This window comes from Centroberyx gerrardi, chromosome 20 (genome assembly GCF_048128805.1).
Source record: "Centroberyx gerrardi isolate f3 chromosome 20, fCenGer3.hap1.cur.20231027, whole genome shotgun sequence".
NCBI lineage: Eukaryota > Metazoa > Chordata > Actinopteri > Beryciformes > Berycidae > Centroberyx > Centroberyx gerrardi.
Genome location: NC_136016.1, coordinates 5,637,445 through 5,662,223, shown reverse-complemented (window position 1 = coordinate 5,662,223; position 24,779 = coordinate 5,637,445). Strand labels below are relative to the sequence as shown.

At 43.3% G+C, this 24,779-nt stretch overlaps 1 protein-coding gene across 2 annotated transcripts in view; it reads left to right on the top strand.

The window, feature by feature from the left end:
- The window catches only part of LOC139918440 (uncharacterized), a 38,565-nt gene that overhangs the window by 1,744 nt on the left and 12,042 nt on the right, over positions 1-24,779 (top strand). Inside the window, exons 1-31 of one of the 2 annotated variants that reach the window (XM_078290760.1) lie at positions 1,012-1,048; positions 1,714-2,249; positions 3,511-3,709; positions 3,800-4,164; positions 4,842-4,967; positions 5,073-5,270; positions 5,461-5,601; positions 5,746-6,006; positions 8,486-8,666; positions 8,827-8,993; positions 9,130-9,273; positions 9,467-9,642; positions 10,014-10,189; positions 10,567-10,791; positions 10,978-11,087; positions 11,769-11,981; positions 12,597-12,717; positions 12,838-13,057; positions 13,170-13,317; positions 14,526-14,703; positions 15,576-15,753; positions 15,977-16,103; positions 16,323-16,442; positions 17,089-17,239; positions 17,344-17,456; positions 17,867-18,017; positions 18,768-19,016; positions 19,901-20,113; positions 21,919-22,100; positions 22,718-22,901; positions 23,818-23,960. In XM_078290760.1, coding sequence (XP_078146886.1) covers positions 1,045-1,048; positions 1,714-2,249; positions 3,511-3,709; positions 3,800-4,164; positions 4,842-4,967; positions 5,073-5,270; positions 5,461-5,601; positions 5,746-6,006; positions 8,486-8,666; positions 8,827-8,993; positions 9,130-9,273; positions 9,467-9,642; positions 10,014-10,189; positions 10,567-10,791; positions 10,978-11,087; positions 11,769-11,981; positions 12,597-12,717; positions 12,838-13,057; positions 13,170-13,317; positions 14,526-14,703; positions 15,576-15,753; positions 15,977-16,103; positions 16,323-16,442; positions 17,089-17,239; positions 17,344-17,456; positions 17,867-18,017; positions 18,768-19,016; positions 19,901-20,113; positions 21,919-22,100; positions 22,718-22,901; positions 23,818-23,960 — 5,700 coding nt within the window. In that variant the 5' untranslated portion in view covers positions 1,012-1,044. Of the gene's footprint in view, positions 1-1,011; positions 1,049-1,713; positions 2,250-3,510; positions 3,710-3,799; positions 4,165-4,841; positions 4,968-5,072; positions 5,271-5,460; positions 5,602-5,745; positions 6,007-8,485; positions 8,667-8,826; positions 8,994-9,129; positions 9,274-9,466; positions 9,643-10,013; positions 10,190-10,566; positions 10,792-10,977; positions 11,088-11,768; positions 11,982-12,596; positions 12,718-12,837; positions 13,058-13,169; positions 13,318-14,525; positions 14,704-15,575; positions 15,754-15,976; positions 16,104-16,322; positions 16,443-17,088; positions 17,240-17,343; positions 17,457-17,866; positions 18,018-18,767; positions 19,017-19,900; positions 20,114-21,918; positions 22,101-22,717; positions 22,902-23,817; positions 23,961-24,779 lie in introns of those variants that run through there. The other variant, XR_013507549.1, reaches the window with a different exon arrangement.

Below are 24,779 nucleotides of genomic sequence, written 5' to 3'. Positions count from 1 at the left end.
AGCCGCTCTTTTGATGAGATGAAATCATTGAAAAAGTGAGACAATATTTGTTTGTCTCATTGACCATCACTGTTGTGTACTAAATTGTTCTTACAGCTTATCCTACTTCTATAGTGACACTAACTTTATGTGCCATCTCCCACAACACTCATTTACTGGCCTAGTTCCTGCTTTCACTGTTAGACAGGGGCTTTCACGTTCATGAAGTTGTGGTGATTTCCTATTTCATTAGTTAGAAGTTAGATTTTCTCTGGTTATTTTCTTTAACTGCGTCACAGTGACTTGGCACTAGCATCAGGTCATGTGCTTTCCTTGGCAACAGCTCAAGCAAATCAGCTGTGGCAGATCAGGAAAGTGAAACTTAAAGCCACTGTTTCCCCTCTCCTCTCCTCACCCCTCCCCTCCTTTCTTTACATCACCCCCAGCCTCCTTCTGTTTTGTTTTCCCTTCTGTTTTGTTTTCCCTTCTGTTTTGTCTTTGAACTGCCTTTACAGTCCAGTTTTGTTTATTTTCAATCCCATGTCACCCCACCCATTACACAGCCTACTCGTCCTCCGGCTGTTGTAAATCTATTAGACACAGACAGACACACACAGACATCAGACTATATCATAAACCTTGTTTCTGAACAGATATCCTTTGGGTACAAAACTGGCCATTTACTGGTTAAATTAATAAATAGGTTAGGTCATACGATAAGGCCGGAAGACAGGCTGCATGCTATTTTACTGCATTGGAAACTAGCTGTTTGCTGCACCGTGGCCTCTTTCTATTGCTTTGGTTGTCTTGTGAGACAGGACTATTCCCAGGAATAGGAGAGTTTGATTGTTGGTCACAATCAGTCATGGATTGGAATGAGCATGCCAGCCAGTTACTTTCAGTTTCATTTCTCTCTGAATTTGCTGTGGTTGGTTCACAGTAAGAAGGGTGGAGGGAGGAGGGGGAGTTCATAAGCTACAGCAGAGCAAGGTTGCTGGTTCATATAGTGTAGTTCAACCTCTGAGAGAGACACTTTACTATTCTTGTCATCTGTCATCTGAAAAAATGGGTAAGATACACTCTGTTTTCTGTTTATTAGTATGGCTGTTGATTGTAGTTTGTACATTTGCTTCCACATATGAACCTGAACCTGAACCTGAACATATGTAGGTAATGCAATGTGTTGGCTAATAAGCATAATTAGTGTTTTGATATGTTTTTATGCAACTACATATATGGTTGTTACTGTACTATAAATGCCAAGGTCTAACAAAGAAAAGATATCCCTATTATACTTTCTCCAAACTGGAGCAGTATGATAGTTTGGTTGCTAAATAATTGGAATACAGTGGTATCTGGTGTACTATCAGCTTTGTGGTTAGAGTGACATAAACAAACGGCATCATCAAACTGACGTTCCATTGCTCGAAAATTCAAAAAGGGAATAGGCCTACTTTAGTTGGAAGAAAAATAACCGCCCTTGTTACTGACTCCAAGGTGTGAGCTACATTAAAATTGCTTACCAGTATTTGTGGTTGTACCATTAAGGTGTGGGTGTGGTTAGGATTGTGTTTTATTGCACTATACTCAGCCCTAATCCTGTGCCGTGTGTTCCTTTTAACTCAGAACTTAAGCCACATGGACTGTAGGTAGCCTATTATTCAGGGCACTGACTAAACTTTATTTGCTTTACAGTATTAATGCATTGACAGTGATCTCTTCTTCCCCTGATAGCATCACTAAAGATGGAGAAGGTTCTGACAAATACAGTGGACATGATGAAGCTTCACCCAGATGGGATTCCTCTGAAGAAGGTGGCTATAGTCTATAGCCAGACCTACCACCAGAACCTGACCTTGTCCTCCTTGGGCTTCAAAACCATTGCCTGCCTGGTAGCCTCTCTGGATGGGGATCTGGTTGTGGAGGGGGAACAGGTGTTCCACAGGACCCACCGTCCTCGAAGTGGGGCCGGAGATGGAGCTGGGAAGTCAGGAAAAGCTACAGGGGACAGCAGGCCTGCCACACCCAAGAAAAGCAAAACTCAGTCAGGGAAAGGTCCACCGCTGGTTATCCCTGATGCTGCCCCGCCACAAGTAGATACCAGCTCTCACAATGGGCCTCCTACTCTGACAGGGATTTCCTTTGGAGGTCCTTTGGATTTTGCTGCTCCCGCTTCCTCCACCTGTTCTGCCCCTGTTATCCCGCTCCCCAGCACATCCAAGCCAACTGAGAAACTGACCCAAGAGCAGTTGTACCAGAGGGTCCTAGAGGTCAGTTAGTCTGTAGACCTTAGAGCACTTTTCAGTTTGATTTTTACCTTTTGCTTCAAATGTTAAATATTTTTGACCATGAATCTAACATACTGTTTTTACATGAATCTTAAATACTGACACTTATTGTTTTTAAATATATTATCCTTCCTTGTATAGCGAAAGGGTAGTAACTGAGAGAAAAACCTTCAAAGTTCAAATGTAGTGCTGGTACTGAAGTGGACTACACCATGTAGATTAGCGCTTTATTCATTTTATTCAATCATTAATCCATAGACCAACTCACCACGATAGCGGGGAAAGTAGACATTTTACATAGTTGTAGAAGAAAAAATAGCCAGGAAGTTAATGAGGCTAGTGATGGCATTTGGGACAAAACTTTTATTGAACTTGCTGTGCTTACATAGTGGGACACGGCACCTGCGACCAAATGTCAGTCAAAGTCTTGTATGTTTGGAGTGGTGAGGCCTGTTTTTTTTGATTGTATGGGGCGTTTTGATTAGTAGGTTTTTACTGGCAGTAGTGAACAATGCGAAGAAACATGAGTGTGTAACAGGATATGTTAAATGATGATGCAATATAGTACAGAGGAGATGGGGTTGGACATTGAGAAATCAGAGTCTGCGTATGAGAAGGTGAATTTATTGCCCAGTGTAATGCACGATATTTGGAGTGCTCTACCTGTTATGACAGCTATAGATGTTAGTGCCACCAGATGGATTTCTGGAACAGGGGTTAGAAAGCCAGCGAGAGCTCGGAGGCGCAGAGTTTCAAGACACTCCCCAAGCTGCCATTTGGGTCAGGAGTTTCTTTTACATCTGTTGAATTGCACATGGACATCATGCTCTGAGAACAGTGTGGTGATTGGTGTGTTTGGCAGGGCTTGGAGGAGGTTGTCACATTGTGATGTAAAGTCAGTAGTGTCAAATCTGGAGAAGCATGTGCTAGGCAAAAGAAAGGGGGTCGGACACAGACACTAGCTACTGGGTTTGTTGGCAGAACGTCAGTGACGTTGCATAGTGTAAGGCTTGCTTAGTGATCCCGCTGCTAAAGGTGTGTTCAAGTTTGTGTTTGTAATGATTTTTTTTATTATTAATGCCATTCATGGGTATATTTTTTTAAACATTAGGCTAAATATTAATAATAAAACCTCGTCATGGCCTTTGACTTTTAAAATGCACAAAGTAGTTACTGCTATTTGCCTTTGGAGGGCTGTATGTACTATTCACCTTGTCAATAAAGGTTTATTGATGTGTTATAGGTGATAAAGAGAAACCAGTTTATTGCTGGATCCATGGAACAGCTACAGACCTGCTATTTTAAGGACTATGGAGAAGAGCTCCCTCTAGAGCAGTACATGTCTCTGTATGACAATTGGGAAGCATCTCGCCCTGGGAAGCCCCAAACTGTGTCTGAACCAGCACCAAACCCCTGGAATGCTCTATCGCAGAAAGCTGCAGGTAGGCAGATGCTACCACACACAGAAACATTCTTAAAAACTACGAAATTACGATAATTTTTCATCCTCAGTTTGCCATATCCTCCCACAGTAACGCAGAATCCCAAGAGAGAGCCTGAGAGCGAGCAGAAACAGGCCATTCCGTCCAGCTCCCTGTCCGACTCAGACTTCCCAGCGCTGGGGGCGAAGGTGAAGCCGAGCAAAGACAAGAAGAGCAAGCTGAGAGATGAAACCCAGAGAGAAGGTAATGCCCCAGTGTTTAGGGAAGCTTACCGTGCCCAGCAGAGGGAGGTCCATGGGGCTAATGTGCGGGCAGCAGAGGCCCTACTGGAGGACGAGGAGAATCTTGCAGGCAGGAGGTGGAACAGGTCCCTGGATCCAGAGACGGTCAACAGTCTGGTGGAGGAAGTGATACGAGAGATTGCTGCAGAGGGAGAGCTGGTCACCAAAGAGAGGGTGAGGAGGAATGCACAAAAATATAGCCCCCTTGACCGCACCGAAAGCCCCGACAGCCCCCTACACAGTAGGGTTTTGTTACTGTTTTAAACAATGCACTTGAACTGTATTAGCATTCAGCTATAACTGATGGATACGTGGAAGTGCCAGGGCAAATCAAGTTTACATTTACTGCACTCTATGCAGATCAGCTTACTATGAGTGAGCAGGTGAGGGTTTGTTGTCTTGCTCAAGGGCTTTTAAACAGGACACATTGCTGCTGATGGATACACTGGGGCACTGTTCTGTGGATCCAAACGTAGATAAAGTGACGTCAGGTTTTCATCATATTTCCAGCATAGCTACAATGAAGTTTGATTGCAAAAAAATTTGTAACTATCTAAAACTATCTAAGACATCAGTGGTCACGTTTTGGTGTTAGCCTCTCAGAATGAAAGAGCAAGGGCTTCTTTCTAGACTCACTATTTTGCATCAACGTTAAACAGTCATAAGGGAGAAATCCATTGTAGAGGAGGCAGAAGCACACTTATCACAAATTGATGATATCGAACAGTGTAATAGCATCTGAGCATCTTCAACTTGTTAGGTTTAGGAATGCATATGACTGACTGTTGTAAGGATTCCTAATCGTATCCTTCCCTGAACGTCCTTTCAATGCCTTCCAACCCTCCATCCAGGTGATATCCAGGGTGTGCATGCTGATGCAGGTTCCCTCCCTGGAGTCAGGCAGGATAAAATCCTGGCAAATACCAGCTCTGAAGGATCTTCAATACACCGCCAGAGAGATCAACATGTTCATAGAGGTTGGCACACATACAATTGCAAATTACCCCATGTATTGTTTTTGCTTATGCAATAATTTATCCGGAGTATGTTGGGTTGCTAATTGGCGCGTTTCTTTCTGTCAGTCTACAGAAGCAGCGACAGCCATCTGCACCTTGTATGAGCTGGGCCAGTCACTGGCTGCCCTGAAGGACAAGAAGCGCTATGAGGAGCTGAACCTGGGGCCCCTCTGCAAGCTTCCCCTCATCCACAAGATGTTCAAGATCGACAGCAACACCAAGGACGATGACATCCACCAGATCGAGACAGTGGACATCCTGAGGGTGCGACTGGCATGGCAACTGACATAGGGGTTTAATGGATTAAATTATGACCCAACATGGAACAACAGAGAGCCTGGGTTCATGGCTTTTGTTCACAATTGCCGGGACAGTCAAGGAACCATTTTTCATCAAGTATGTGGGTTCAGTTTGACTTTTGTCTTAATTTATCTACTGTACTTTCTTTCTTTAGCAACTTCGCGCTTTTAGGAGGAAGCAGAACAAGCCAAAAGTAGACCTGGCAGAGTTTATGAAGTATCTGGCTGACCAGAACAGCTGTGACTCTCCCTACGAGCTGGGTATCAGGATACACAGCGTTGGGCTGCCCATAGCGGTGAGAGACACTATGATGCTTACTGTTATTTACTATTTTGTTTAGTTTTTTTGTTTTGTTTTGTACAACATGACAAAGTTTGATAGAGCACAGGTATAGAGGAGTGAAGTACATTTGTTTACACTCCTTCTCGGTCCCCTCCAGACCCTAATCAAGGTGAGTCGTTGTGAGCACACCTATTTGGAGCAGGCCCGGGAGGTCATCCAGAAGGAGCTGGAGGAGGAGGTCCGTGAGCGGATGAGGAAGGTGAAGAAGAGCGTGATGGAGCCAGTGCAAGGCCCAGGTTCCTTTTCCTCCCTAGGCAGCTTGGAGCTCAGGAAGAAGTACGTTTCTATGACAGCCGCGGAGGTAGTGCTGTCGGTCTTTACAAATGCAACAGAGGTCTTCAGCCCCAGGATGGCCAAGGTGGGTGACAGAAACACTGATGGGCTGATTGATTTTGTAATTGATTCATTAGTTGATGATTTGTTGGAAAATAATTTCCCCTCTTTTCACATCCCTTTAATTCGTTAGAATACAAGACTTTAGAAAGTTTTGAAGCTCATGAACTCACAATTCTTTGCTCATTACCGAATATCTCCTTACATCACAATCTTATTTGTAATTCCCCCAGCATTTGTAAATGCAATTCTCACGGAATTTCAGATCAGTGTCTGAGTTTAGCTTCATTTTACTGCCTGAAATATCATTAGCTTGTTCTCCTTCCTCTGCTGCTCCAGAAGAGCTTGTTCCATGGCAGTGTGGGGACTTTGTGTCCACTTTTCAGGGATTTCAGTGGTTATCCCCCCTGATATGACACCCTAGCGCTGTGTCCTTTATTTGCCGCTGTAAAAGGCTGGGTGATAATTCCACTAAGCCCCCTGCCCCGAGCCACCAGGGGGCTAACAGTCGAGTGGCTCTCCAGTTCTCCAATCATTAACAAAATGTCACCCTTCCTAATCTGCTAATCCTTAACGAGGGCCCAGGAAAAAAGGTCGTTTTAACTGATGAATGACGGCTAGATATAGCATTTGTGGTTAAACTGCAGCTCCATTGGTGTGGTGATGCGCTGCCCGACTCTGTGTCATCTTGACAGCTATCCACTTCTAAGTGTTTTGGGATTATCTCTGCTCTGTGGAACAGTGAGATGTTCCTTATCTGTGAGACAAAGTAGGCATTTTCTGACATGTTCCCATGTCATTTCAATGATCTGGACAGTTTGCATGAGAGCCCTCTCTCCCTAAAGCTACAAACAAAAGAGCCAAGACATCAAAAGCTTGTCATATCATCAGGTGGCACTGTCTGGAGCGCCATCATTGACAGTAAATACCATGTTTGCACTAGCATTGCTAGCAAATGCTAACAGGAGGCAACAGTTACTCAGAAATAGAAACAATCCTTGTGTGAAAACATTTTATATGGTCGAAAAGCAGGCATTATTAGTGATCAGTATGATAGGTTTTTAAAAGTTATTAACCTTCTCTATGAACTGTTATGGTCACTAAAAGAAGCAAAAAAGGGCTTTAATGCCCTCACCATATTAATTGACCATAGAGTGATGAATGTCAGAGTGAGTGCTAGGAAAATCAACAGAATAAGAGCTATTAGTAGAGAGTTGAAATCATTCAGTGGGAAGAGGGTGACATAATGTATGACTTGATGAGATGAGTTTTCAATCTACAATGAAAGATGGGGAGTGACTCCACTCTTCTGACTGGAGTGGGAAATAACGCTCATTTGGGTGTAAAAGCTAAAACAAACATCAGCCTCCCATTCATCATCAGTGGAGTATCTCTAGGAAGTGTTTCTTGGCATGGCATGGCATCACAAATTACAGACTAGGTTCTCCACTTATTTGGATTCTGCCTATGAGAGAGAGCTTGCTTGTGTTCACAACTATAGATTGAACTAAAGATCATAGGAATAACATAATTTGAGTTCTGTTTAGGCATCTCCCTTTTATTTCTCAGACTGGCCCTTCAGGGAGAGATGATGTGTCAAGAGTCTGCCTCTGTCTGCACATAGTGTCCCTTCTAGGCTGTCTGACATCAGTCTTACATCACATTGGGTGGACTGCTTATTGCAACACTGGGAGCTATGCCAAAGCAAGTTTACACTTGGTGACTGGTTAAGCAGTTATGCCGATGCAATCATGTCCACTGATCAGCCTGTAGTCCTCCATTTAATACTACCTGCCTATGTTCAATGGGTATATGACAAGTTGTTTGTTTGAACAATTTAGTTTACTTAAAGATGAACAGTGGAGTTTTCCATGTAAACAACGTGGATTTGAGTATGTTGTTGACTCCAATGACTATGTTGAATAAATTTATTACCTTCAAAGACATTCAGAAAGTCTTAATTTTTAATGTTTACAAGGCTACAATGTTTACATCCGGATCTCAGTGCAGCAGCTTAGAGAGGAAGCTCCACCCTTCATTTGACTGACGGCCTAAGTTGCAGGCATTCCTGGTAACCATGCCAGCTACTTCACCCATCGGCACATCATTTACAAGAATTTCCAGTTCAATGTAGGATTGTAACACAAGTAACATGCTAGCTAGCAAACTAACTTACTAGTTGAGTAAGAAGAATGCTATGTCCGCATCAGTATGAAATGCTTCCTTTAACTTCACTTTTCTCCACTGATCAAAAGCATCTCCAGTATTAATATCTCCGTTTATCCATGAGTTTTCTCCATGGCATGCTTGTATGTCCTCATGCCAAAAACCATGTGATAAGTGTTTTTGTTGTTGTTCGGCGACCCACTTTGCTCACTAGTGCCAATAGTGGCCGAAAACTCCATTGGTTATCTTTAAATCTGGTCATGAGTGATAAGTGATGTTCATGTGAGCCCATGAGTACCACATCTCTGATACATAGTATGGTTTAATTTTCCATCCAGCGTGTCCAGGACTTCCTGCTGCAGGTGTCAGGTGACCGGCTGGCAACCGCTCTGTTTCAACTGGCTGTCTGTGGAGGGTCCCTGGCAACCCCGCCGGACCTGGTGCCCAAAGACAAGGCATCCAAAAACACGGAACAAAATAAAAGAGAGGATAAACCCACCACTGCGCTGCCTGGCGAAGGTATTGAAACAGAACATACAGAGGATTTTGCCGCACATATTAGCTAAACTTGTATCTGATGATGTCCGTTTGACTCATTGATGTGCTGGTTCTGCATACACAGGTTTGGATTGCTTAGTATGTCAGTGAATGACCAACATTTCTGCTCTGTGTCTCTCAGCCGCTGTGAAGCAGTTCGTTAAAGACAGCCTGTCCAGTCAGAACTCAGCCGTCACTCTGGCCCACATTGCCTCTCTGGAGAAGAAGTTGACCAAACACTTCCAGATCAAAGAATTCCTCTCCTTAGAGAAAGGCACCTTCCTGGAGTTCCTGGTTAAAAACATTCAGGTAGGAGTCCTTCACTCAGCCCTAAAACTTTCTATTTACACTGTTAACTGTCATCTGAGATAGTAGAACAATAAAAACAACTAAATCTAAATGTATCGCAGTGCTTTGTGAGACATTTCTTTCTGGTTGTGTGCAGTTGCTGCAGGAGACAGTGGGTGGCGCTGTGAGTCTGGGCAGCAGCAACATGGAGCTCCAGGGCTGTGGCGTCAGAGCCAGCAGACAGGACGTGTTTGAGTTTATCAAACAGTGTGGAGCCATCACCTCCACCGATCCAGATGGAGTGAGTCATTAACAGGCGCACACACTATTGTTGCATAGGCGTACACACTTAAGTACTAAAATGCAACTCTTCTTCCCTCAGTGTGAAGATTCTTCCTCTGTCGTAGTAAAATTAGTGGACAGTTCTGACCAAATTCATGAGTTCTAGAAGATGACAGGAATGTTGTCAGTAACATCCAACCTCCTTTTCCCAGCTCTCCCATGTAGAGTCAGCTCTGAGGTCCCACTACGGGGTTCGGGACAGTCGTGACCTGGGCCTTGGCCCTCTGCGGACCCTGGCTGGCCTGGTCCAACGCCAGAGAGAGATGCTGGCTGGAGGAGGACCCAGCCAAGTCTTCTATGAGTCAGCCCTGTTTGCCAAACACAGCAGGTAGAGGCTCAGCTAGAAGTGTATTACTGGACAGTGTATTATTTAGCCTGGCTGCTGGATGAAAATTTTGTATCTACCAAATAGGTAACATGACATATAACGTCATTTTTAGGTTCACAACCATATGTTTTTGAAATTATACAATAGATTTTGAAGAGATATTGTAAAATTTATCCAGCACATAGATGACCATGTGTGTGGGGAAAAACAAGAAAAACACCAGATTGGAGCTACAGGACTGTCACACAACAACAACAACAACAAGCTGTTTTGTCCCCAAGAGCTGGAATTGACCCTCCATCACTTTGTTGGTCTCTATTTCATCTCTGTCTTTACCTCCATCTCCCTCTCTCCCACATCCTTCCTACTAGCAGCGCTATGAGTGTGTGTGAGTTAGTGGGGATCCTAGGGGAGGTGGCCCAGGCCCAGGCCCTGGCCAGCTTGCTCTCTTGCCCCCTACTGGAGGATTTAAGTGAGTGGAGCCAATGGGAGATGGTCTTTAAGCCCGTTTACGGCCCCCTCAAGGATTTCATCGAAAGAAATGCAGGTAGGTACCGGCTACATTGAGTTGGTTTGTTTCTGGCTGGATCATTTATGTACTACAGCTGTTCATGTGAATTGAATATTAACTTTGCTCGGTTTTTGTATAGCATGTCACAGTGAATATAGATGTAAACATGCCTCTGTCATGAAGTTACCTCAGATGAAACTTTAATGTTCTCTGTGGGGAAATGGGGTTGTTGCAGCAGCGAATGATAGGATACAGCAAAGAAAAATAGCATGTAAATAAGAATAGAGCATGTAGAAAAAATATGAAGTAGCACAAACAAAGAGTTTAATGAAATGATATTAAACTCTTTGTTTAATCTAATTAAATTTGCTCTAAATTTAATTAAACTCTTTGTTTAATGAAAACACTTTCAGCAAATACAGACCTGGCAGCACTGGAGGTGTCACCGGGATTGCTGCTCAGGATAACCACCTCTACAGGAGACAAGCTCTTCTCTCAGGCTGCCGTGACCCTCGACCCCATCGGCACAGCCGGCCACCTCGTATCCATGGTGGTGGCTGACGGGATAGTTAACGCGCCCACGGCCCTCCTGGCCAATCACATGGAGAGCTCACTGGCGGCGGCCGTGGCTAAAGAAGGTAGTGACGCAACAGGGCCATTTGTTTTGTGTGTTTTTATGTCCAAAGTGACCAAAATCCAAAGTCTTAATGCTTTTCCAAATTGGATTCATATGTAAAAATATATTTACACCTAGTGTAATGTGTTGGATTTCAAATACAGCACAAATATGTGACCATTAATGAAATGAGGGTTGTGTTTGTTAGATTTGTCCCGGGCTGAAGAGGACGTGTCGTGTTACAGTACTGTGGCCCGATACCTTTTGGACTGTTTGATTCGAATCCCCACCAGAATCTGCCAGGCCCTCCTGCAGCAGGTCAGTAGCACTGCATTATCACAGACTGGAGTTTACCAGTACACAGAATCTGATAACATTATCCTTTGAATATTTTAGGAGAGAATCTGTGTAGATCTGTGTAGTGTGCACCTCCCATCATAGTTTTGTTGTTTTGTTGATTTAGTCCCAAGACACCTCCAGAAGGCTCAACAGGAGGTTGAAGTTCTTGTGTCCCAGATAAAAGTGACCTACAGTATATAATGTGCAGAAATTAATCTACAGTAAAAGTATGGTGTACAGCTTTTAACTTGGCCAACAGAGTGTGGGCTGACTTAGCCTGCGAATTTAATCTGCTCAGCTAAAGCGATGAGGAGATGGTTGTTATCAGTCTTATGGTTGTCATGCCAACCACAGGAATCGCCTGCAAGCCAGACTGGTCAGATGGATAGCTTGCTGGCTTGTTGGTCATTGTTAGACTTCATGTAGTAATGCTCTCATTCTGTTCTCTCCATTTCTCACATGACCTGTAGCCCTCTGATCTCTAATACTGAGCCTGTCCTTCTACCTCCTTTTTTCCTGCTAGTTTTTGCCGCCATTACTTCAACAAGTTAACAGAACAGAATGTCAAAATGGTTAGGCTTGTTTAGCAAATGAAATGTATTCCTGGTGTAACTCTGTAAAGTCAATGTGTGTATGTGCCTGTGTGAATGTGCCCTCCAGGTGTTTCTGGAGCCTTTCTCCCGTGTCTTGGGCCAGGCCAAGTCTAAACAGGTCCTACTTACTACGGCCAGGTCCGACCCGCGCCACCTCAACTGTCTGCACCGGCTGGGCATCCTCTTGGGCATCACAGACTGGGCCACGGACTACCACAGCAAGCTGACCCCGCCACAGAGCCAAAACCACATGCACACAGCACCTGTGGACCAGATCAAGGTCAGAATTTAAGTAATAAAAAATAGAAAACGGACCTCATTTCTGATGAGTCTTGTTGGAAGTCACTGTAAAAAACATAATAAATGTATACCTTTTACTGCATAAACGCGGAAAAATAATATTTAGGTATCATTGATTAAAGTAATAATCCGCAACATTTTCATATACAGTAAATAAATGTCTGTTTTGCTACTCTCTATCACTGATTGATATAACGGGAACTTGAGGATTACAACTTTATAAATAAAAGATTTTGTGAACATTTGTGTTCTTCTTTTACTACTATGGTGTATTGCCGTCATTTCGGAAAAGCAGTAAGCCTTATTACTCAAGTTATGTCTCAGAGTTCCAGAGGTACTGGAACTTTTGGAAAAGTATGGAAAATGAATTTGATAATTTTGTGGTCTAGAAAATGCATAAAATGTTTAGAAAAATATGGAAAAATATTCTGAAGTCTCATACACCACGCACATATGGCTACCCATTTTATATAATCATAAATTCATTGTCATTTCATATGTTGTGGGATTTGTTGTGGGACGTGTTGCAATCAGATGTTGCTCTCTCGTGTTGGGTGTATTGTTATGCTAATTTTCTTTCTTTTCATTACTGTAGTCTAATCTGGTAGATTCTGTGAGCAGCAGTCTATCAGCCCTGAATATGAGTGAAGATGATGATCTTGAGGAAGCCACCATGGACTCCAGCTTCAGCTCCTCCCACCTGAACCCACAACAAAGTGAGTGAGAGCAAGAGTGCACCATGGGAAGTGTATTTTACACATTCCTCATGCTCTGGTGAATAAAGGCCAGTATCAACTTCCTTCCTTCATTTTTAATTGTCATATATCTTCTTCTAGCTGATGGTGAGCAAGACGAGGATGTTGGGGAGGAAGGGGATGAAGAGGAGCTGTATGAGTTAAGCTCTTTGCCTAACGGAGGCACACACATCAGCAGTGAAACAGAAGGAAGCCAGGAGGAGGAACAGTTGGAATTGGCTAATTCTGATGAAGAGGACGCTGCAAGCAGCCAATCAGAGGGCACATTGAACCTCCAAAGAACCATAATTGAGGACATCAGGTTCGTCCTCACTCACCGTAATATGAACCTTTACAGTGATACTATTTTCATTTGCATCTGATTTCTGCTTTGCAATGTGACACTTTCTCTTGCGGTTTTCGGAATGTAACAGGAAAAATGAGTTTGGTATTGGTGTGGAGTTGACCGCTGAAGGCCAGAAGCTGATGAAGGTTCACCAGGACAGGCTGGGCCGAAGCCTGGACCGCCTCTCCACTGAGCTCTACAGCAAAGACACACACTTTGTCCTGGAACTCATTCAGGTATCTTTTTCTAACATTAACATCCACACACATTTTCAGTCTCAACTGCCCACTATTTGCCTAAAATGATTAATTCTGGTTATTTTCCTAGTTTTTGCCATCATGCTGATCGATTCTGATCAAAATTTCATCAATTATTTCACTGTAGATCTACATACCTCTTAGTCCATAGGGAGTGCTACTCTTCAATACAATCCAAAGGGACCAGTAGAAACCCAAACCGCCAAACCCAGAAAGGGATTAAAACACGCTCCATATTAATGGTATAACACTATATAAACGATTCCGTACTCCTTTCTCCTACTGTTTTTTAACTGCTCGCTGATGTTAGGAGCCTTGCAGTCGCGCATCAGACAGGCTTATCTATCTCCACACTTGGTTTTACTGCTGTGCCAGTGCAGGGGAAAGAAGCTTTGCTCTTGTTGTATCCCATCCAATCTGACAAAGCCTCCCATTGTTGAGACGAAAGTGAAATTTTAAATTCTACGGTATCCTCCACACTGGTTGCATGTGTTTGTAACGGTATGTGCTAGACAGTAACTTGACACTTTTTAGTTGTCAGAGATGTGTAAAATTGCCCAGCAGTCTGATACAAGGTGAACCTGAGTGTAATGCCACCCACGCAGCCACATATTGCCCCAACTCACAAGTTTGATTTTGGCTTGACACACCACTGGCATGATAGATTAATTATGTAGTTTACTGCCAAGACTGTATTTATCTACCTAATACCTAGCCACTTCTTATATCCTAATGCTCCATGCTCAAGACAACCACTCATAAATTAAACTGGAAAGTAAACCGTACGGTTTCTGCAGTAAACACATCAAAAGTAGTCAGTTATTAAGGAACATTTAAATGGAATCATGGTGTCAGAATGCATGAAAAAACACAAAAATACAGCTTGCTCAAAAAACATTTCCTCAGGCCAGTTAACACAATTTACACTGTACCATACTGTGTAGCAACCACATTGTTGAGCTACTTTTGCAAAGCAGAAAATTAATTAAAACATTAATTAAAGAAGAAAAAAAAAATCCAATATTGTTTGACTGCCATTTTAAAAAAGCAATAAGCCACCTGAGGCCTTGATTTACCGTTATTTTAGAAGAAGCAAGAGGTGACGCTTCTTGGCCTCTCATATCTTATCACTTAATTTTACGTTCCAACTATAACCCATTCCATACTCAACTTTCCCCATTTTCCAGAATGCTGATGACAACAGCTACCCATCGGAGGCCGGTGCCGTCCCGGCCCTGGCCTTTGTGGTGGAGAGAGACTGCATCACCGTTCTTAACAATGAGACTGGCTTCCAGGAGAAGAATATCAGGGCCATCTGTGATGTGGGTCGCAGCACCAAGGGAAAACACAAATATGGATACATAGGTAACTACATACAGGATGTCTTGATGAGATTGTATTGTTCTGTTGGTACAGTAACCACAGTACAGTATCAGCCACTCTTTTCCATTTCCATGTTCCCACTTTGCAATATTATCTGTAACATAACGTTTCTTTTCATTGCTACGCAGACAACGCACAGATATATCTACCCTCAAACTCAGCCAAGGCCATAAGCTCTTATCAATATTTTGTATTTTTGACTAGTTGGTATTGACAATCTATCTAGACCATTTTACTTTTCTGCATTGCATGCACATGTGAATAGATTTTCTCTTGGCTGTAAGGAGTGTTTTGAATATGTATGATGCTAGAAATGCAACCTTGACTCAACTTGATGTATTTAAAGGACTGACTGATTGCAGAATCATCATGATTACCAGCTGCTAGCAGCCCTTTTCTGTGGTTTTTAACTCACACACATTCAACATCTTAATTTATCTGTCTCCCTCTTCCTCACACGTTGTCTCTGACATTCTCTGATTACGTCCTACTCGCACACGTCAGTGTCAAGTACAGTAGTTGCCTGGTAATTATTCCCTTCAGCTCTCATGTACTTTTAAAACAGAGTCAGCACAGCTCCAGCTCCTGCTGCACTGCTGAGAATGATCACAGCCTGGCCATAGAAACACCATCCCCAATTTTGTCTCTGTGCCAATACACTGCCTGAAATGAACTTAATGATAAGAAATTGAGAATTAGAAATAGGTGCAATGATTAGCCTTCACTGTGGCTTACAGTTGGGCTTGTCATGATGATTTGTGCCTAATGTTGTGCCTCCTGATTGTGTCGATTCTTCTAACTGTGTTTCTGTTGTTCTGCTGCCATCTTGCCGCTGGTTGCTCGACTCCTCACAGGTCAAAAGGGCATCGGCTTCAAGTCGGTGTTTAAGGTCACAGACTGTCCTGCAATTCACTCCAACGGCTTCCACTTGCGCTTCAACAAGACCTGCGGCCCCATGGGATACATCCTCCCCCACTGGATAGAGGATGAGAGGCCTGTGGACACACAGCTGAATGGCATGAATCAGCACAGGTTAGATGAGTTGCCGAACAGTGTGTGAAGACAAATACCATATTTGAAAAGTCAGTGGAGTTACATCTGAATACTGGAGAAGATTCATTTTGTTTATACGTTCATCTTTAACATGAATATTCAGAAACATCAAGGATAACACAAATAAGTCAACTGAAATATTAGAACCACCAGTTTCCTAACCGTCTGGTCACAGTCGTTCTCCCTTTGCTTCTCCCATCAGCTGGACCACTAAGATCTGCCTTCCTCTGCGCTCTGAGAGCCACCAGACCAGAAACCTGTTTCATGATGTTCACCCGTCCCTGCTGCTCTTTCTACACCGCCTACGCTCCATTACCATCTACAATCAGGTAGCTCTTACACTCAAACATTTGCGCGCACACATACATGCAAACACACTGACACACACACAGTCACACACACATAATCACTCTTAAATACACAAACATACAAAAACAAGCACTTGCGCACACATACACACTCATGCAAACATGCATTTGTGCATTGTTGCGTACACTCGCGCACACGTACAAATATGTCCCTCACCTGCTGCCTCCATCTCCCTGCAGAGCGAGAAGCGACTTGTGACGATGACTCGTAGAGACCTGAGTCACAACATACTGGAGGTAGAGCACACAGAGGGCACAGAGCGCTGGCTAGTGGTCAAAGGCACACTGCAGCCCAAGAAGGTAACGCACAACACACACCCAACACCTTATTCTGTTCCTTTGTTTTGAGGTAGACTGATCGTATCTAGCTGTAGTTGGCACCTGTCTGTCAATTTCCACTTTACATACCTCCTGGAGATTGAATGAAATTCACTCTAGCTGTGCCTTCCTCTGACCTGCTCCCTGTGTTTGTGTTATATAAGTGTTCCTCCTTCTACACCCGCAAGAGTGAATGTCTCCCTCTCTGCTCCTTGCCAGACCTCATGAAAACTCACTCATTAGGCAGGCTTTGTGATCCTACGTCTGGGAGAAATATCTGACAGGAAAGATCCACACACGCACACAAGCACACAAAAACCACCAAACAGGGTTTGATGATCTGTCAGGGCTGAAACGGCCCTTTTTTCCCTGCTGCTGTCTTTCTTCTCCAGATATCTTCCTTCCTTCCGCTCCCCAGAGGGAGCTACTCGTTACCTGCAGTCAGGTTATGTAAGAAAAGAATTGAACCGAAGGGAGAGTAAACGCATAGAGATTCTGTGCTCCAGCTCAGATTTGAGCAGTTTTCCAACTGTTGCACTGTCACCAAGGCAAACGTCCATTTCAGTGGTCTGTCAGACTTTTTCAGAGCTGTTGTCCCTGTGGTGAGGTTGATAATTTTCTCCTTTAGATCAAAGTGGACGTTGAGTCGACTGAGCTCGCCCTGGCCTTCCAGCTGGGCAGTGACATCACAGCAAGTGACATCAGATGCCAGCCTCAGAAACAGCCAGTCTTCGCCTTCCTGCCCCTCCGCAGTTTCGGCTTCCGCTTCATCATCCAAGGTGAAAATGCATACAAAGAAACACATTAATATGGAGATATTAGTTGTTGTGAAGTGGGAATAAACGAGTACTGTCACTTGATACGCTTCTTTTCTCTCCTCCAGGTGACTTTGACATCCCTTCTTCTCGTGAAGACGTGGACAGAGACAGTCCATGGAACCAGTGGCTTCGATCTGAGATACCCCAGCTCTTCCTCCAGGCCATGGATGTCTTCACTGTAAGATAATGGCTACAGGGCTATATGGGGTATTTTCAGTGACAGAACAGATTAGATTAGATGTTACTTTAATGATCCCTGTGGGGAAATTGGGTCATTGTAGCAACAAATAGTAAAAGAATGCAGCAAAGAAAAAGGGATAAATAAATAAATAAACAAGAATAGGGCAAATGGGTGGTATAAACATAATACAGCTGACAAATACAGAGCTAGAACATACTAAGTAGAAATACAGTATGAAAATATATGAATTACAGTATGTACACAGGGTGTGCCAAATAACAGGAGTAGAATATACTGAGATGAAGAAAAAGTGAAAAATGTGCAAAACGTTATATCAACTTACAGCACTCATTAGTCCTTGGTTATTCGTTTTCCTTTTAACTAATAGGCTGTTCTCCTTGTTCCAGGATCACCCAGAGTTCAGCGGGCTGAAGGGTCTCTGCCACTTCCTGCAGTTTGTCCCCCTGCCTGACGAGGTGCTGGACTTCTTCAAGCCTGTCGCTGGGCAGATCATCCAGCTGCTCAAGGGCAAGGCCTTCCTGCCCACACTCAACTCAGGTACCGCTCACACCTGCAGTGTTTTGGAGAAATCGCATTTGTTTGTGGTCGGAAGAAGGCGGCGTGAGCTCACTGCACCCCAGGAGATGGATCCTTTTTATTAGCAGGCTATAGGATATGAGCGACAGACTTACAATACAAAACCTTTCACAGACTTGCACTATAATCACAGTATACAGGTCAGACTCAGTCAGCCCCTTTCCACTTTGTAAAACATGACTGCCATGTGTGACACTTTCCTTCATGGCCCTTAAATTACATTATAGTGTGGGTGTAGCATCTCTCTGAGTGCTATTCTAGTTACATACTGTGTTCCAGTTCAGTGGTAAAATTAGCTTAGTTTACATTTGTAACTCCAGTCTACTGAGATGAGACTCAATAATTAAGATGTGTATTTTGAATGGATTCATGGTGTCAGAATGCGTGAAGACACCAAAATACAGCTTGTTCATCAAAAAAGATTCCTCAGTGCTTTTTCTTTTAGCTGGCTATTCAATGTCCTTGTGTACCTGCCCCCAGAAATGTGTGTCTATTTTTAAATGTGTGTGTTCTTCTCTTTTTCTGCCCAGTTCTTTTTCATCACCCTCTCTCTGCCATGTTCTTTTTCCAGCTCAGTTCGTAAATGCAGTCAAATCTGCCCTCCAGCAGTTCATGCAGATAGCGGTGCTGTGTCCATATCAGCCATATTATTGGAGTCTTCTGATCAGATTATCCTCACCCCTCCATTCCTCTCCATCGTTTCTCTCCCAGATGGCGACGTCGTGTACAAGCTGCCGTCCCAGGTGGCGGTCTGTCAGGACGCTGTGATCCGCGAGGTGATTGGCGGCGACGAGCTTGACAGGCACCTGTCTCTGGCCTATCTCCACCCGGGTCTGCACCCTGCCCCGCCCACCTCCCTGCTCACTCACCTGGGAGTCCGACACCTGAGGGGATCTGACGTTACCACGGTAACCACGGCCATGGCCAAGGAGCTGATGCAAGGAGAAGGCATCCATACAGGTGTGTATGAGAGAGGGAGAGAGAAATGTGATGGTTCTGTCGCACCTTTTCCCAGTTTATATGGGCCTCCAGTCCAAGACATTTGACAGCATTGCAAAGCACAATTGTTTATGACTGGTAACAAAATGCACACTTGGGTGCAACCTGTAATGTAGAGGTAACAATGTAATGTACAAGATAATTAAGCAATAAGCCGTGAGAGGCTTTGATTTAAATTGATTTTCAAACCACTAAGAAGCATTGTTAGTTATGATGCTGTTCTGAAATCACTGTCAACACTCACCAGCTTTTATAAAATGGCAGTGAGTTGTGCTCTAATAGCCAGTCGAGCTGCTGCCTATAAAAATGTCAGTAAAGGGAACAAAAAAGTTAAGTGCAGCACTCGCTCTGTTGAAGAATATAGACGCGTTACTGCATTAAAAACATGATGTTTCGGCTATGATGGCATTCATCAGAGAAAGGAAGTATAAATTAAATGTCATAATTGTTCAATCACATCTATTTAAAGACATGTGTAACTCCTGTGTGGGTGTTATTGTTTTGAAAGGGCATGTTTTAATCATTTTTTGGGTTCAACAGTTGCTCAAGTGCCTCTTGTTTTTAATGAGTAATAGTTATATAATAATAATGAAAGCAGTAGAGTTATTGAACAGTAGCTACTCAGCGTACTTTAGCACTGGTATATGTGGTGGTTTTTGATTCACATATTAATGTTAAACTTAACTGTTATGTGGTCAAAGGTGTGCATTTATTGTGTATTTTACAGCGTGACTCAGCCACTCAGAACTGAGAATTGCAACTGTCCATTTTGTAATTTATCGCTCATTTCTACATAGTGTGTATCTCAGTTAGTGTTGGACACCAACCCTCTGTCTGTCTTCTAGACGGTGGCCTACGTCGGCTGGCCAGGCTGCTGGTTTGTAACTTCCGTGCTCTGGAGCATGGCTACGGAGAGGCAGACTCCATCTTGCAAACCCTCAGGGATCTACCCATAATCCCCCTGGCTGACGGACGTGTGGTGGCACTAAGTGGGCAGGGGGTGTTCTTCCCCATGGAGGAAGCCAAGAGCAAGAAAAAGAAAGCTCAAGCTCAGGCTGGTAAATACATAACTTTATACAATGCTATACTTTCTCATTTATCATTATTATTATTATTATTATTATTATTAGTAGTATTAGTATTAGTATTAGTAGTAGTAGTAGTAGTAGTAGTAGTAGTAGTAGTAGTGGTTTTAGTAGTAGTAGTAATAGAAGTTGCAGTGGTAGCGGTAGCAGCAGTACAAGTAATATTGGAAGTAGTAGTACTGTTAGTATTAGTAGTAGTATTATTAGTCTTTTTAGTATTACTCTTGTTGTTATTGTTGTTTCAGTCTGTCTATATGTGCCAGTATCTGTCTGTATTATGTATTTCTCACATTTATGTCTGTAGACTGGCCTAAACTACAGTATACTAGATATTCCCAGAGATAAATTATGGTCAACACAGCCAATTTGCCGTATGCCACTGCAGTTAAGTGACATTTGAATAGGAATAGAAATAGAGCATGTTATTTGTCAAAGACTACTTAACCCTCTGCAAGGACCTACGTCAACAGCTGTCTCTGTTCTCTCAGAAGTCTATACACACACACACACACATAGAGACACACACACACACTAGGTGCAGCAGAGTAGGTGTTTGACAAACTATAACTCTCTCTAATTGAATAGACAGACATACATTCACTCACACCAGAACACACACACACACACACACACAGAAGCGGAGGAACATCACTAGTGTTATGTGTCATCACATTCACAAAAAGCACCCAAAGCCGAGATTTAGAATGGCAAGCATGAATAATTGATATTCACACTCTGATGTACGCATCCTGCTACTGCAATTTGCTGGCTACACTTCAATATTAATGGAGACTAACTGGTTTGGCATCTTTGTGAGCGACACAGAGTGCTTACGGAGGACTTAACATTGGTTCTGCTTCACCTGGCGTTACCTTGGCACACTTAATCTCCTCACTCTACTGCTTCACTTTGGCAGCAGAAATCTCTTTCAGTCAGAAAAATCAGGTCAGGTAACTGATCGGATCAGTATGTTGCCTGCATTCACTCACTAATACAGGTTCAGTGTTCTCTTTTCACCAAACAGTGAAGAATTACATCCCGGCAGATATGAGCGATTGCCAGCAATGAAGCATCTCTAGCTCTGTATTAGGGTTGCACTAAAAATATTAGCCCTCAGGATGAAAAGGCGGTCTTTGTAAAGAAGTTTGAACAGTCAACTTCCCTTTGTAAGTATATTTGACCCTTTGTCACTCTAAGAGCAGAAGAAGACGAATAAAGAATATTGGTTAACAGAAAACGGTATTAGCAGTATTGAAGTCTCGAGTCAGCCTGGCTTTCAGGTCAGCGGGTGTTATTCAGTTTGCTGAGAGCCAGTCTTCTGCTGGTGAAGCCGGCTTTCAGCGCAGACCTCAGGTTCTGCCTAAAGGTGTAGTCAAGTGGACGGAGAAGTATGTGATAGCTTTAGACAGACGTCTGAGCTAAACACAGTGTTCTTATGAAATATTAAGAGCTACAGAGGGCAGTGGGGTAACACACCCTTTCAGGTGCCGGTCTACAGAAGTAGGTTACTGGAGGTTTTCTTCACTCCTTGTTGTTCAAATCGTGTTTAATTAAACAAGATTATATTTATAAAGCATTTTTAATGAAGCAGGTTTGTCACAAAGTGTTTCACACAAACAAACACATGTAATATTTAATATATGAGGCTAGCTTGTGTGCATGTGTACCAAGGAGCTACAGGGCAACACCAGGACTGTGCCCATGTACTGTATCTTCTTCATCCAACAAATTTCCCCTCCTAATCCAGCGTTCCTCTCATTCTGTCTGTCTTTCTCCAGGACCTTTCTCTGCCTTGTATAAGGATGTGAGCGTGGTTCATCCCTCTCTGCTGAGCTGTGTGGAGCCTCTGGAAGGCCAGCAGGTACGAGAGCTGCTGAGGAGACTGGGAGTCCATGAACTGGAGCCTCAGCAGCTGCTAGAGCAGCACATCTACCCTGCAATCCGCAGCAGTAGCTGGAAGGTAACATAGACACATTAGCTGGGTTTCTGACGAAGCGTTTTGTGAATTCTGATGTATTGAATGAGAAAAGCTGAATACATGTCCATATACTGTCTGTCCCTCCTATGTGTATTCCCTTTGTGGTTATATGGCCGTTAGTTGGTGCATTAGATAATTGCCAGGTGCATTCTTTGTTTTTGTCCTCTGACAGCAAAAACATTAGCTGACACCAAAGAACAATAACAACTTGCCCAATACTAATTAATTCTTGAAAGACTCACATTCAGGAAGTCTATTCACTTCAACCCAACTGATGGAAATGCACCTAATTCATATTTTATTTTTTGCAACATTTCAAAAGTTCCCTTGAAATTCACTTGACAGTTCCTTGACAGGAAGTATAACTACAGACACACTTTGATGCACACAAACTCAAACCTGCACTCGAGTCTCTCTACTATCAAACTAAGTCTACCTTATGTAATTGTCAGTTCTGAGCTGTTAGGTAACTTTCTTCCTTACCCCCTCCCCTCCTTTTCCTTTTGCCTCTCTCTCTCTCTCTCTCTCTCTCTCTCTCTCTGTGTCCCTCTCTCTCCTCCTCCTCTTCCGTCCTTCTTCCTCACTGGTACCACCTCTAGTCCAAGCCCGAGCCAGTGGTGGTGAGTTACCTGGTTTTCATCAAGCAGCACTCCTCCTCCAGCCAGGAGTACTCAGACGCTGCAGTACCCGTCCTCACCAGCAGGGGTCTGCTGTGCCCGGCACTGGACAAGGTGCACTTCTCTGAAGAGTACGGCAACATGGACCTTCCTAAGAAACTGCCTGGTAAATGAGCGTCCACAGCTACGACGAAAGCCACCCTTTGACACAGTTCTAGATACTGAGATACACACACACACACACACACACACACACACAAGCTAATGAACGTGAACCTTTGTACTGACCCAGCTATTATTCAGTGTTCATGTGGTAATGTTGACCCCAAAAAGCAAGCCAAAATCCCCAAAACAAACACAAAGGCTTGTTTCTTCCTGTCCCAAGTTGGCCTCTCCCTTTTTCTTTTGGGGAAAATTTGGGACTGCATTCACGTGCACTTGCGTGTGTCTGTATTTTCTTTTGTGGGGAGTGTAGTTTGTGAGTGTGCGTGTGTGTGTGTGTGTGTGTGAGGGTTTGCTCCCATTGTGAGGGGTAAAGAAAGCATGAAATGCCTGGGAGTGTTGAACATTGTGTGTGTGTGTGTGTGTGTGTGTGTGTGTGTGTTATGTAAGAGCTAGTGGAGTGGACAACGTGTCATGGAAAATGGATCAGAACGCTTGACCTGCCTCTTGAGAGGAGAGAAAAGAGAAAGAGAGAGGGCGAATACAAAGGGGAGACACTGACAACTGCTCTCTTCACTGTTTTTATGCTCTTTGTTTTGGTCTCCACTCAAAGATGCTATGTGTAGCATTTTTAAACATTAATATATCATTGTCAAACTATTTGCGATACCTCAGTATAATTACTGTTGAAGGTAATTATACTAATGTCTCAAATTAATGTGGTAATGATTATTGATGTTACAATGCCACACATAGCACCTTTAAAGTTCCCACTCATTAATTTCTGTCCTCTCTGTCTTCCTCATCCCCCTCATCTGTGTTTCATTCATTTCTTTATCCTTCCTTCGGCTCACAATTCCTCCTTCCTCCCGTGCACACACCTACCCTCCTACCTGTGTATCTACCCACTCCTCCACCAGGCTGTGACTGGGTGCTGCTGAGTCCCTGCTATGTGCAGACAGACGGCGATGTAGCAGGATGGAGAGAGCTGTTCACCAGGCTGGGGGTCAGAGACCATCTCATCATCCGCAAAGAAAGACGAACCCTCACCGCTAAAGAACTGGTGAGGAGGACATCTGTGAATGTCGGTGTGTGTGGGCCTGCTTTTGTGAGGGTGTGTGGTGGTGTGTGTGTGTGTGTGTGTGTGTGTGTGTGTGTCCTTTCAAGGTCAACACAGCCCCTGGTGTAAGCAAGCACATTGCAACACTTTATAGTCTCTAAGATAGATGTATTTCTTGCTATACATTGGTGCACCAATAGCATCTGTGGTATTGGGATAGGCATCAATGCAGCTCCTAAGTGATTTCTGCTTTGGCGCAATAGAAAACATTTCCATCGGGAGGAAAAATGCCTCCTGATGTGAAAATGCTGAAATGCTCCTAGTTGTGAATATTATAGGTTTAGAAGAGGAGCCTTGGCTATGCAGGCTAAAAGCCATTCTGTTTTATTAGACCTAACCTACCGCACTGTTCTTTATCTGTTAACCTACCCTGAATAAGCTGTTTCTGAGAACCTGCCAATAAGAGAATCTGCCAATAAGCTGTGTTTGACCAGTGTTAAAATAAAAAAAGAGACACTAGTATATATCCTTTAGTTAAGGTTAAGTATCCTGTTTTCTATTTTTTATTTAGCATTTTTATTTAAGGTTTGTTATACAATGGTCAGTGCAAAATTTGATCAAGTAAATAACTAAACACAATTGATACACCAATTCCTGTAATTGTTTTATAATTGGTCAAATATTAGGCAGCACAAATGACTTTAAATTGAGTAGTACTTGGATTTGTACTCATATTGGCAGATCTTCTTGACTTTGTTCTGAAAAATTGTTATTGGTGCATTTCTACTGTACATAAGTCTTTACCCAGTGTCCATACTTTGG